At 36.1% G+C, this 12,805-nt stretch overlaps 1 protein-coding gene across 2 annotated transcripts; it reads right to left on the bottom strand.

Annotated features, from left to right (window-relative positions):
• Positions 1-4,248: 4,248 nt before the first annotated feature.
• On the bottom strand, positions 4,249-6,762 carry LOC120195451 (histone-lysine N-methyltransferase SUVR5-like). Of its 2 annotated transcripts, none has more exons than XM_039197473.1 (4): positions 6,486-6,762; positions 6,271-6,381; positions 5,621-5,731; positions 4,249-5,237 (listed from the first exon to the last, which is right to left on the bottom strand). In XM_039197473.1, the coding sequence occupies exon 4, from the start codon at positions 4,918-4,920 to the stop codon at positions 4,267-4,269; it is 654 nt and encodes a 217-aa protein (XP_039053404.1). In that variant the 5' UTR covers positions 4,921-5,237; positions 5,621-5,731; positions 6,271-6,381; positions 6,486-6,762; the 3' UTR covers positions 4,249-4,266. The 2 variants fall into 2 exon arrangements, with proteins under 2 accessions (XP_039053404.1, XP_039053405.1); XM_039197474.1 differs by having other exon boundaries at positions 4,348-5,237.
• Between the last annotated feature and the right edge of the window lie 6,043 nt (positions 6,763-12,805).

The following is a 12,805-nucleotide window of genomic DNA, read 5'->3' as shown; positions in this document are numbered from 1 at the left end:
ATGCGTCACACTCAGGACTCGGCTGTGTTCTAATGCAGGAAAGTAAGGTGGTGGCTTATGCATCCCGTCAGCTGCGACCGTATGAGTGTAATTATCCTACTCATGATTTGGAGTTGGCAGCAGTAATTTTTTCCTTGAATATTTGGAGACACTATCTTTATAGAGAGAAGTGTTACATTTTCACGGATCATAAGAGCTTAAAGTATCTTCTGACCCAGAATGAGCTTAATTTGAGACAACGACGCTGGTTAGAGCTTTTAAAGGATTATGATTGCGTGATTGATTATCACCCTGGTAAAGCTAACATTGTAGCGGATGCTTTGAGTCGAAAGGCGGTAACAGAGTTGAGATCTTTAATGGCCAGGATGAATCTATATGACGATGTCACTCTGTTAGCAGAATTGCAAGTTAAGCCGACCTTGGTTGATGAGATCAAGGCTAAGCAGCCCCTTGATAGCTCCTTGTTTCCCATCTTTGAACAAGTAGAGTAGGGGACAAATTCAGATTACGCAATTGATCGGGATGAAGTTTTATGCTTTAAAGTTCGGTATTGTGTGCCAGATGATGCTGAGTTGAGGCAGACTATCTTTATTCAGGCTCATAGTAGTCCATATGCTATGCACCCCAGTGGAGATAAGATGTATCGGAATTTGAGAGAGAGGTATCATTGGGTCGGCATGAAGAATGACATCTCGAATTTTGTGGCTAGGTGTTTGACTTGTCAGCAAGTTAGGGCAGAACATCAACATCCATCAGGTTTGTTACAACCTATCAAGATTCCGGAATAGAAATGGGAGCGTATTACTATGGATTTTGTTACTGGTTTACCTATGACTCCTTCGAAAAAAGATTCAGTTTGGGTGATTGTTGACAGACTTACAAAGTCAGCTCACTTCATTCCTGTGCGGGTAAATTGTACTTTGGACAAGCTGGCGAGATTGTATATTTCATAGATTGTCCGATTACATGGTGTTCCAGTGTCTATTATTTCTGATCGAGATCCGAGATTTACTTCAAGATTTTGGAAGGCGCTACATACGGCTTTGGGAACAAGATTGGATTATAGTACATCATTTCATCCACAAACTGATGGTCAATCTGAGAGAGTGATTCAGATACTGGAGGATATGTTGCGGGGTTGCGTAATCGATTTTCATGGTAGCTGGGAGAACTTTTTGCCTTTGGTTGAATTTGCTTACAATAACAGTTATCATACCAGCATTCGTATGGCACCTTACGAAGCACTCTATGGGCGTAAATGTCGCACTCCAATCTGTTTGACTGAGTTGCGTGATAGGAAGACGTTGGGACCTGAGTTAGTGCATGAGACGGAGGACACAGTCAGATTGATCCGTGACCGTCTCAAAGAGGCATTTGATAGGCAGAAGTCTTATACAGATCAGAGAAGGAAAGATATATAATTTGAGGTTGATGATCAGGTCTTTTTAAAAGTTTCACCCTGGAAGAAAGTATTGAGATTCGGGCGTAAGGGTAAATTGAGTCCAAGATTTATTGGACCATTTAGTATCTTGAAGAGGGTAGGACCTGTAGCATATAAGCTTGAGTTGCCTTCTGAGCTCAGTCGTATTCATGATGTCTTCCATGTATCAATGTTGAGGCGATATCATCCAGATCCAGATCACATCATTCAGGTTGAGGATGTAGAGCTGAGACCTGATTTGTCATATGAGGAGGAGCCCATTCAGATCTTAGAGAGAGATGAACGAGTTCTTCAGAATAGGCGTATTCCAATGGTCAAGGTTCAGTGGAGTAATCGAGGCCACTCAGAAGCTACTTGGGAGACATTGGAGTGAATAGAGGCTCAATTTCCTCATCTATTTTCATAAGGTAAATTTCGAGGACGAAATTTCTGGTAGAGGGAGAGAATTGTAACAACCCGGAAAAATTTAGAATAATATTAAATTGAAATTGGAGGTTAATTGTGAAAATTGGTAAATTATGAGAACTAAATTGAAAGTTTTGAAAATTTGAAGTCCATTTTAGAAGTTGAAGAAAATTCAATGACCAATCCCTGAGTTATACCTTTGAGTGTCGGCAGGTTTTTCTTTTAAAGGAAATGAATTGGTTTCTGCGTGAAAACACAAAAAACCAATTCAGAAATTCCCTTTCCCCTACACCAGTTTCCAACCTGGATTCCGACGCCGTCCGAATTCTGATCGTCGTTTTGAAACCACCGTTTTGTTCATCATCGAGCGAGGAACAAACCCTTCAAATTAATTGAAGCGAAACGCTACCAAACGCCGGGAATTTCCAGTCAAAGTCTCGACGTTTTATTTAGCTCGATCGCCGGGAAAATCTCAAATTCATCGCCGATCATTGCTCCGTTTACGACACCTCCTGCACCATCGTGTTCCTTGTGCCGTTTCGAGTCCGCCGGTGTCAACCTTGGTCTCCGTCGACGGCGGCGCATGAGGAGGTGGAGCAGTCAAAGTTTCGGCCAATTTAAAATCGAGCTCTCCGCCGTTCAAAAATTGGAACCGATCGTTGTAAGTATCTCGAAATCGCTCAAAATAATTTGTAGAAATTTTTTCGTGATTTTTAGAGCCCCGGAGGACGTCTCACGCGCCACACACGCCGCTGCAGGGAGAGTGAGCAGCTGGAAAATCGGTTTGACCGGTTTTGAACCGGTCTGAACTGATTTGACCGGTCTGAACCAGTCTGACCCGACCGACCCGACTCGACCCGACTGTTGACTCGACCCAACCCGACCGTTGACCGTTGACTTTCTTTGACCAGAACCTTAAATGGCTTTGACCGACCTTAAACGACCGTAAATATTTTCTGAGTATACCTATTCTGATAGTTTTTGACGTCCCGAATCCGTTTCCGAAGTCTGTTTCACCAAATTAGAACCCGAAGGCCTCCAAAGCGACGGTCAAAGTGGTTGACTTTGACTTTGACCAAGAATTTAAATTTTCGAAAAGACATACTTTATGTTTTTCGACGTCCTGATTCCGATTCCGCAACCCGTTTGGCCAAATTCAAACCCGAAATCCTCCAAATTTATAGTCAAACCCTGAAAATGCTTATATACTTAAGAATTTAGCTTTGAACAATTAAGTAAGATTTGAGGCTGATAAATTATTATTGTTTGAAGGTACAAGAGACTCTCCGGATCGTTCGACAGCTCGACTCAGCTCTTCTAGATCAATTAAACTATGTGTACCAGTATTCACACGTAAGACCCGTAAATTTTAGGATTTTAGAGGTTTATTTATGTTACCCAAAAGTAATATAGTGTTATTATAAAATAGGTTCGAAAACTGTAGCAGAGCGTGGTGAAACCAGCAATCAGTAGATCTACTATTTAAACATATTACCGAGGTGTGTTCCCTAATTATTACTGAACTGTTTTATTGGTTTTAATATGAGGCACACTGAGTTCTTTGGTTACTGTTTTATTGATGCACCAATTTAATGTGATGATTTATGGAATTTGTGTCACGGTGCAATTGAACTTTTTGATTGAATTACAATAGTATAGCTCTGATCAAGCTAATAAACAGAATGAGCCTAATGTGACTCTTGGGGCCCCAAGATACATTAGGTTGGCTTCCCTTACTGTGTGCTTAGGGTAAGCTATATGGACTTGGACTTACGGGCTTAAGGATATAAGCTCTAAAGCTTATCCTTAGGTTGGCTTTCTTTTTGATGTGTGCTTAGAGTAAGCTATATGGAAAATAGTTTTGGAAATTACTGATGGTGTACAAGAAAAGAGTTTAAACTATGATTTTCAAAAGTTAAACTCTTTTATGAATTTATGAGATTTACTGGACTATGATTTTTTTTAATGTACCTATTGTGATTTTAAGGTAATATTGGGACACACTGAGCCTAGCTCACCTTTCGAAAATGTTTTTCCGCCTTTCAGATACTGTTGGTTAGATACATAGGTTCGAGCACTTGGAGGATCAACATATCTCTTGAAGTATATCTGATTGTAATGTTTTATCTTGCTAGTTGACTTTATTTTGGTGACATGGGCCTTATTTTAAAGTATCGTATTTTAGGATGATGACACTTTTGCTATTACTGTTCGGTTTATTGTGATTTTGATTTTGAAGACCTGTTTTAAATTAATTTATTACTTATTGGTATTATATTTAGAAGTTGGGTTTTGATGGTATAATTTATTTCATGACATTTATAATGTGATTTTACATTGATTGAATAACGGTTTCAGAAAATATCTTTAAGAATCATAATGTAATCCACTAGACTTAGTCGAAACGTATAGGCCGGGGTCTAGAGGGTTACAGGCTCCACTTGCAGAGGACTTTCACAGTCTCCCATCAAAACTATATCTCTGCAGGATGTGGTCTCCAAGTGTTTCCTTTTTTGTGTGTGCTTTGGAGAAAGGAAGATATTATTTGCATCATTTTTAGGTCTGTGTTTCTTGCAGAATGAGGAACCATATAATGACCGATGCTTGCATCTTGTGCCAAGCACAGTCGTACCTTCACACATTAGTGTATCAACAGGGGGTGTCCCTTCCATTTTGCTAGAGGTACCAGTAAAGCGAGATGCTAAGTGCACACAACAATAAACATCCCCCTCATTTGCCCACCTCACACACTGCCTTCCTTTCGACTCTATGAATGCTATGCACTGCCGGTTTTTACTCCCAGCATCTACAAATTTCTTAGCAACCGAATCACTCACAGGTGTTAATTCCACTTCCTTAGGCTGACTGTGCAGTGTTGAGGCACTCCTGACCTCTTCACTTGCGGTTGTTGTTTCAACAACTTTGGTGTGAAAGAGCTCTGAATCCCTTTCTTCAACAACAATATTATCCCATCTGTCAGTCAAAGTGTTTGACGTGTTCATTGGTGTGGTTTCCCCCTCTCTCATCTTCCTTTTTACAAAGTTCCAGTGTTGGCAGATTGACATCCACAGCATCTTGGTTACTAAAAAAATCAGAGTCAATTTCAACAGTCATGGTTTGATCTGAATCGTTGCTTAGCACCTGGGAGGCATGTGTCTCTGCACGACGGATTTCAAGCTTGGGCCTCTTCTTGCTAACTTGTATATTTGTGTGTGAAGGACTATCGCTGTTCCGTTGATTGATAATCTCCAGCACTAGATACAGGATGAGAAGTTGAGAACCATTTCACAACTTCATGCTTCCAGGTTTTCCACTCAGAACCAAGTGTGGGTTGCACTGTTGCATCCCCAAGGGACCTGACCTCATTCCATAGTATAGCATCATACAATTCCTGAATCCAAAACAAAAAAAAATATATTACTTTTGAGCATGCAGTATGCAGTTGTTGAACAGTCCCTGACGTAAAAGTATCAAATTGACTATACACTTGCACGAACAGTCCCTGCCCTGCAAGAAAAGGAAGTTATGCAACTTATGCGCATGGCCCCTTGTATGCCTTGATTGAACATTCAGGTTACTAGTAAAACCTTTGCTTCCAAGCCCAAAGTTCAAGGGAAGAAGGTTTCTTTCCCCTTTTTTCCCTTCTTTTTGGTGAGGGTGACAATGAATGTTAGGTAATAGAAAAAACCGCTAGTGATTCATAATTCCAATCAACATATTATTTCAGTAAGCACTGATAGTAACATAAACAGGCAAACATAGAGTGAGACGTACTTCCTTTAGCAATTCAATGGATTCAGCACTATGTGCATTCTGACATTTTTGTACCCACAAGTGAACAGATTTTCGAAGCCAGTTAGCATTTATGTAGCATGGCAATATCATCTGCAGAGAAGATAAATATTATGACTTGCATTTTTAATGCAAGTAAAAGAAGGAAATGGTGGAGGATATAGAGATAGAGATATAGAGATAGAGATAGAGAGATTAGATGAAAGGTTATGGCGGAGATGCACATTGATTATGATAATGAAAGCAACATTACCCAACTAACGTCAACAACTAAGGATTTTTGACCATTTAGATCCCCTCTGGATATATTCTCATAAATGACCAACTAAAAGTCTGAATACAAATTTATAAGGTTAAAAAATAGTTGCTGCTATGAGTTCTAAATAAATTTCTATGTTAATGCATTAAATTAAATCAATTTCAGGTTAAGACTGAGGATATAACGGGGAAGAGCTTGCACTAATAATCTATATTCACAGATGTTCCTAATACCTCCCACTTTACTTTCATTTATTCACCGAGGTTATATATATGTCAAATCATCCATATCAAATTCTATCACATGGTTGGTCCACCAACTACTGCTGATAATTTTTCAGACATCTTATAAAAATGTCAAGTGCAGGATTTACACTTTGAAGTTTCAAAAGCATCTTTCCAAGATCAAAATAACCATTGCAGCGTGAAGCCTCCATAGCAAATTCCTTCCAGACAATCACATTACGTGCTGTCTCAATCAAAGCCTACACAAATAAGAATAGAATTCAGTTAAGAAGTAAGAAGAGAGCTGACAAATTGAGGAAATATATTAAATACACAAGGATTATAAAGATGAAGAAAACAATACCTCACAATGGAACTGATCAATTATATTCAGCATGGAAACAGCTAGCTTTTGCTGTATGTACCGCCGTGCAACAGTCAAATCTCTAACCATTTTTAGTCCAACGTTATGAGTCCTATATGCAATAGGCTCAGGGAACTCATTAATGGATCGAACAAGTAACATGTCTGCCCAAGAATAATTCCTGGTGTGAGGAAAAAATATCACAAAATACTGTTTTCGATCATGAGTCGGTTTTGCCTTTAAAGTCGATAACGGCCAGTCAGCCCTTGCACATCTGATTCCAAATTGCCATTTTCCTCTCCACTATACTCAGAGAAACAGAAGAGTATTACATGAAAATAAATTTAGCATGTATCTTTATCTTCTAGAAAATCGGAATTAAATGAGGGGGGAGAACGATTTAACTGGAGACCAGAAACAAGAATTTTCAAAGGAGTTTAAGAGGTAAAATGGATAAAGCATTAAGCACATGAAAAAAAAAACGTAAGGCATACTGTGGGATCACATCCTAGACAGTGGAAACAGTTGTTGTAATGCAAGTCAAAAGCATAATGGTTGAGATATGGTATTTCAGGGAAATGAAAACTAAAAGCAGAAATGCTACCTTGACCCACAATGCAACAGATTCATCGTGCTCTAACCAAGTAGGCTCCGAAAGAGACAATTCTCCCTCCCTGTTGTTGCTTGGTGACTCACTCTGGAGGGTGATAGGGGGTAAATGAGAGTTTTCAGAGGTCAAACAAGGCCCGGTGCAACAGTTCTGTGCATTTGAATCATCATATTGATCATCATGTGATCCGCAAGACAATCTTTGGCCTTCTGCCTGACAATCATAATATGAAAATACACTACGGTGTTCCTCTGAAATTGGTAATCCATTCCTTGTGCCTTGACCTTCATCCTGTCTTCCTGCTTGATTCTGTTCATTAGCTATCAATAAGTCACCCATCCGACTATCTGCCACTTGAACTTGGTTCTTTTGTTCCTAGGAATTAGATTCTCTGTCATATTTAAGAGGTGCTTCTGAAATCGGTTGAACACAATCAGAATCCGCAGCATACTGAATACCAGAACGGGGGAGCACTTCCATGATTCAAACTAGAATATCTACAGAAGTATTATGTGCATATGAACATTGAATATCCCCCAAATTCACTTTCCTGTCCAAACAAAGCCATGTAAAGCAAGAGTGATGCAGAAAAAGAAAATTTGTCAAGTATATATTACTGAAACATATATATGTATGTTCATATGATATAGTCCATGTAGGATTGAAAGAAAGACCAAAGATACAAATTCCACTAGAACATGAACATGTAAAATGCACATAAATGTATGCATAAACGTGCTTTATGCAATTTAAACAAGAAACTAGGATCCTGCAGTAGGCTAGACACAAGGTGGAAGTCTCATTTTCACCACTTAAAATTTTATAAGTATGCCCCTCCAAAGATTTTATAAGTTTTCCCCGTAACATAATATCTTCCATCTGTCCCTAATTAGGGTCCAATGACCAGCTTTATCCGGTCACAATCACTGTCATTATTTACGTGAGTACAAAATTCAGAGTCAAATTTTACTTGATCCATGCAAAATTTTAATCACATTTCAAGAACAAACTTGCACTCTCTATCATCATCAATCATGCCAAATTTAAATAGCAGTTCTCAAAGGAAAAATACAGCATGGCCAACTAGACCCAGATCTTAAAATGCATGTCAAAAACTAAAATTTCCAAGAAAAAAAAAACCAAACAAACAAGACCCAGAAACATAAATGCCACAAAACCCTAACATAATCAGCAAATTTCATCATTCGTTAATTTGGTAGTCCATAATAATAAAAAATAATAGCCCCAAAAGAAAGGGAAGGTGGGAACTTCTTTTCTTTTTGATTAGATTCACATTATATAAGAAAGCCCGAAGGCCTAGATATATCATCAAAATGGCGACAACATGATCGGTGTGCCCAAATTGCAGATGATACAAATAAATACATACATAGAAATATGCATATGACCCCCACCCAAATCATAAAACATGTGTCTAAGAACATAAGAACAAATAATATCCTGAATAATGGGCTAAAATTTCAAGGAAAGGGAAGGATTCATTAGTTGTAAGATAATGGGTATTGTTTTTCAAGGGATAGGGGAGGTTAGGTAAGTAAAGAATATTAATATTTAGGGCATAGAAGCAGGAAACAAAGAGCAGCTACTAGATCACAGAAGATGAGAGAAATTGACTGTAAAATGTGACATACATAAACCCAACTTAATTCACAGAGAAGATAAGGTTGGTACTGGCTATGGCTAATGTGTGTTTACCTTGTGTATGTAAAAGGATGTTAATGGACGATCACCCAATATTCATTTTTTCCATGGTTGTTGGTTTATTTGTCAGGCTAATGGGATTGAAGAAAAGGGTTTCGTTCTTTTGGGGGGATCGGGACTCATTGGGCGTGTTTTGAGGATGGGGGTTATATATAATTATTGATACATGTGGTTCGTGAGTCTTGTGTTGGGCATTGTCCCCGTGGCCAAATTTGAAAACAACAAAGCCAAGGAATCCAAAAGACAAAAAACAAAGTGCCAGCAACTCAAAGGACTGGTTAGCAAATAATAAGACCCTTATCTTACCTAAACTGAAACAGATTTGGTGCTCAGTCTGTAATTTGGTAATACAATGAGGGTCAAATTGTAAAGAACAAGACTTGGTAGGAAATTGATTCAATGGTATGAAGATTGTGGGTATTGGGTTGAAAGGAAGGAGTAGATTGCGATAAATAGGTAAAGATGATGAGACAGAGATGGAGAAAGATTATCAGATTTGGCTTTCTAATATGCGAAATTGGGGTGTGTCAGTGTGTGCCTCTTACTATGTTAAGTTTTTGCAAAAAAGAGGGCACATCTCATCGTTCACGATTCTACCCACATTTTTCCAAAGGGTAAAAGTATCGTGCAAGTCCTTCTCTATACCACCAATTGCATTTTGGTTTCCTACTTTTAAAAATCGAATAAAATAATTCATCTTACTTTAATATGTAAAAAAATGAAGGAAATTAAAGTAGGATAAGTGAAAATATAGAGACAAATTGAATAGGGGCAAATCAAGTGTGATGCTAATATTTTGGACGAAGAAAAGAAATAATCCTAAATAATTACCAACAATAGTGATATTCCCAATTTAGTTTGAAAATCAAAGCATAACATTGGATAGGGTTGAGTCATACAATTGAAAATTCATGCATTTAGAAAGCAATGAATGAAGTATTCTACTTTTTATAATCATCAACATAAAGCCGTTATGCAAAATGCATCCAAATCAGACTTTTTTACACAATATTTGCATGTGGAGCAACAAATTCTTTGCAGCTACACCAAAAAGGGGGTGATGAAAATATCAGGCAAATGTATAATCAAAGATGCATGAAATTATAGTTTATGGGTCATGCTAATCTTATCTGCATCCTTCCAATTTTATCGGGAAACTCTAATCTTGCTTTTCTTCAATACTTAAACCTAGTCTTAAGCATGATGACCTGAGAATGTGGGATCTTAGGCTTTCAACTGACAACCATGCTCTTGAACTTAAGGAAGTTGAGGAGTCATCTCTGTGAGTAGGGAAATCTCTTTCTATTGAATTTCAAGGCCTGTTAAAACAATCTTTTGGGTCTTAAACATCAGCACAAATAAGGAAACAACATAAATATTTAAGACATAAATGAACCCAAAGTTATGACACATACATTATTATTAAGAGAGTAAATTTCGATCCGAAAAGTTTGATAGTTTGATTTTTTTTTATTTTGAGATATTCGAGTTAATTTGAATTATTAGTCGATTTTTTAGTTTGATTCGAGTTGGAATTTGAAAATTTTGAGTCAACTAATAAACTAAAAGTTTAGTTTGAGTATTTTGACAGTTTTATGATTTGATTTATATTTTTGTTATTCTTTCGACTATTCATTCATTTTAAGTTCATTTTTACCAAATTTGAACCATGTACTCCTAAATTATTGTAGAATGCCTATGTATCTTCAATTCCTCTTTTTGATAACAAATTTTATATTTTTTCAATATAGTCCCTCAACTTTGCACAATTTTCTTATCTCTTCAATTCATCCTTCATACCTAATGTAACTTCAATTCCTTTTTTTGATCAAATTTGAATCACATGTCCTTTTGCCACTATATAATACCTATGTAACTTCAAACCCTATTACTAACTACAAAATTACTCTTTTTAATTTAATCCCTTAACTTTTTGTTTTAATCAATTTGGTCTTTCGATAATAACTTTTTACAAATTCTTTCTTTCCATTAATTTTTTTGACTCCTTTATACTCCCATCAATACTTTATCCTCAAGATAATTTCTTCAAAAATAATATTATAAATATATTTTACAATTTTAGATTGTATTTGATTTATTAAATAATATTAAATTGTGAAGAAACATTTTTGTTTGAAACTACTAAACACTAATATGGGTATTCCTTGTTCGTCAATTCTAGTTCCAAATAACTATGGAATAGAATAGATTCTTACTATGAATTTTGCACGTATGATAGAGAATTCAACCGAATTTATTGATCATTACATAGAATTCAATTAAGATATTATATGAAAGTATGATTTCTTCTATTCTCTAAGAATTGAAGGTTTTTTGATTGGGCGAGTTTTAAAGAACTATTGTTTAGTCTGCCTTATTTTTTCCTTTATTCATTTCCTTATATCATATCAAAAAACATATTAATAACTCAATCAATCAAAATTATCTCCAAGAACAAAATATTGTTATGCTTAATATCTTTAATTTAACGAAAAATTAGAACCAATATATATATATATATATATATATATATATATATATATATATATATATATATATATATATATATATATATATATATTATAATCATAAATAATTACAATTAAATTTGTTTAGAAAGTCAAACAATTCAACTCAATTCATGGATTGTATTTCTATGATTTGGTACAACCAAAGCACATTAATTTTATTAGCCTATTGAAAGTTGAAACAAGCAATGTAAAAGCAAAATTATTTATGTTTTTCAATGTAACATCATTTATCATATATGTTTCTGTACACAAGTTACATGTGTCACATGACTTTTAAAACATTCCTTATTTGTAAACCCATAAAATTTTGTTTATAAAAAATATTTTAATATAATAATAATAATAAAACATTTGTTAATTTTCAGTAGTTAAAATAATCTTAAATTTATAACATATTACAAATATTATAAGTCAAATACAATTCCAGAGCATTTTCATAAATCCAATACATGTCATCTAACTATAAAAAATAGACATAATTGTCCTACAGTTACTGATGAGGCAACATTTGATTGATGATGTCCACGGCACTCCTTACTCTGCTAGTCTTTGTTATTTCCTACATGTGAAAGCAACACATGCTAAGTATTTACTTAGTGAGACATAGTAATACAAAATGAATTGTACTTAAATATAAGCATATCATAAAATATCAAAATACGAATGAAAATCGTATAAATTATATTAAAACATAAACTGGCTTGGCGAACCAAGCTTCATTCACATAGCCTGATAAACTATATTTAGTATGTCTAGCATACCTATCAATCAGTATTTTTTCAATTCATCCTTTATTTTCCCAATGTATGTCAAATGAGAATGCAATGTATGTCAAATGAGAATGCAAGGTCACAATGTACGCCATTGATCGGGAAATGACATTGATTGCGCAAATTGCAATCAATCCAACTAACCAAATCCAGTTGGAAACAATCAGCGATGCAGTCGGGGTTTTATGATATTGTTCCAATTTTGGAATCATGATGGAAGGTATGACGCCACAAGTATAGGAATTATACTTGCTTAATCGATAAAGTTCACAAAGAACTTTGAAGAGAAATTAACTCACAAGAGTAATTTTAATATATGAAATGAGATGAGTACAAATGATGGCAAGCCTCTCTATTTATAGGAGATGAGAGGGCTTGGCCGAATGGTTACATAGGTATTCGGTTGGTACATAACTTTAGATGAAAGCACATAATGCTTGAGATGAATGGTTGAGTCATTTGGCTTGGTGATGGGCATGCTTGTTCATCTTGGCGCCATTTTTCTACCCTTGGCCGAATGGTGATGTGTCTCCTCATGTTTGGCGCCAAAAGGCTCTCATGTGCATGGCATGTGTTGTGGTCGAATACGCATGGAGCTTTATCTCACGTCTCTTGGTGATTTAAGCCTCCAATGGTTGTAATTTCTTCACCAATGTGCTCCTAGATGAAAAGGCATCTTCATTGGCA

This window comes from Hibiscus syriacus, unplaced genomic scaffold, assembly GCF_006381635.1.
Source record: "Hibiscus syriacus cultivar Baekdansim isolate YM2019G1 unplaced genomic scaffold, ASM638163v2 tig00117012_pilon, whole genome shotgun sequence".
Lineage (NCBI taxonomy): Eukaryota > Viridiplantae > Streptophyta > Magnoliopsida > Malvales > Malvaceae > Hibiscus > Hibiscus syriacus.
The sequence above is the reverse complement of the archived record's forward strand: the minus strand, read 5'-3'. Positions and strand labels throughout refer to the sequence as shown.

Bases quoted from the DNA above. Each gene is read 5' to 3' on its own strand.
- LOC120195451 (XM_039197473.1), bottom strand. From the start codon at position 4,920: ATGCTGTGGATGTCAATCTGCCAACACTGGAACTTTGTAAAAAGGAAG.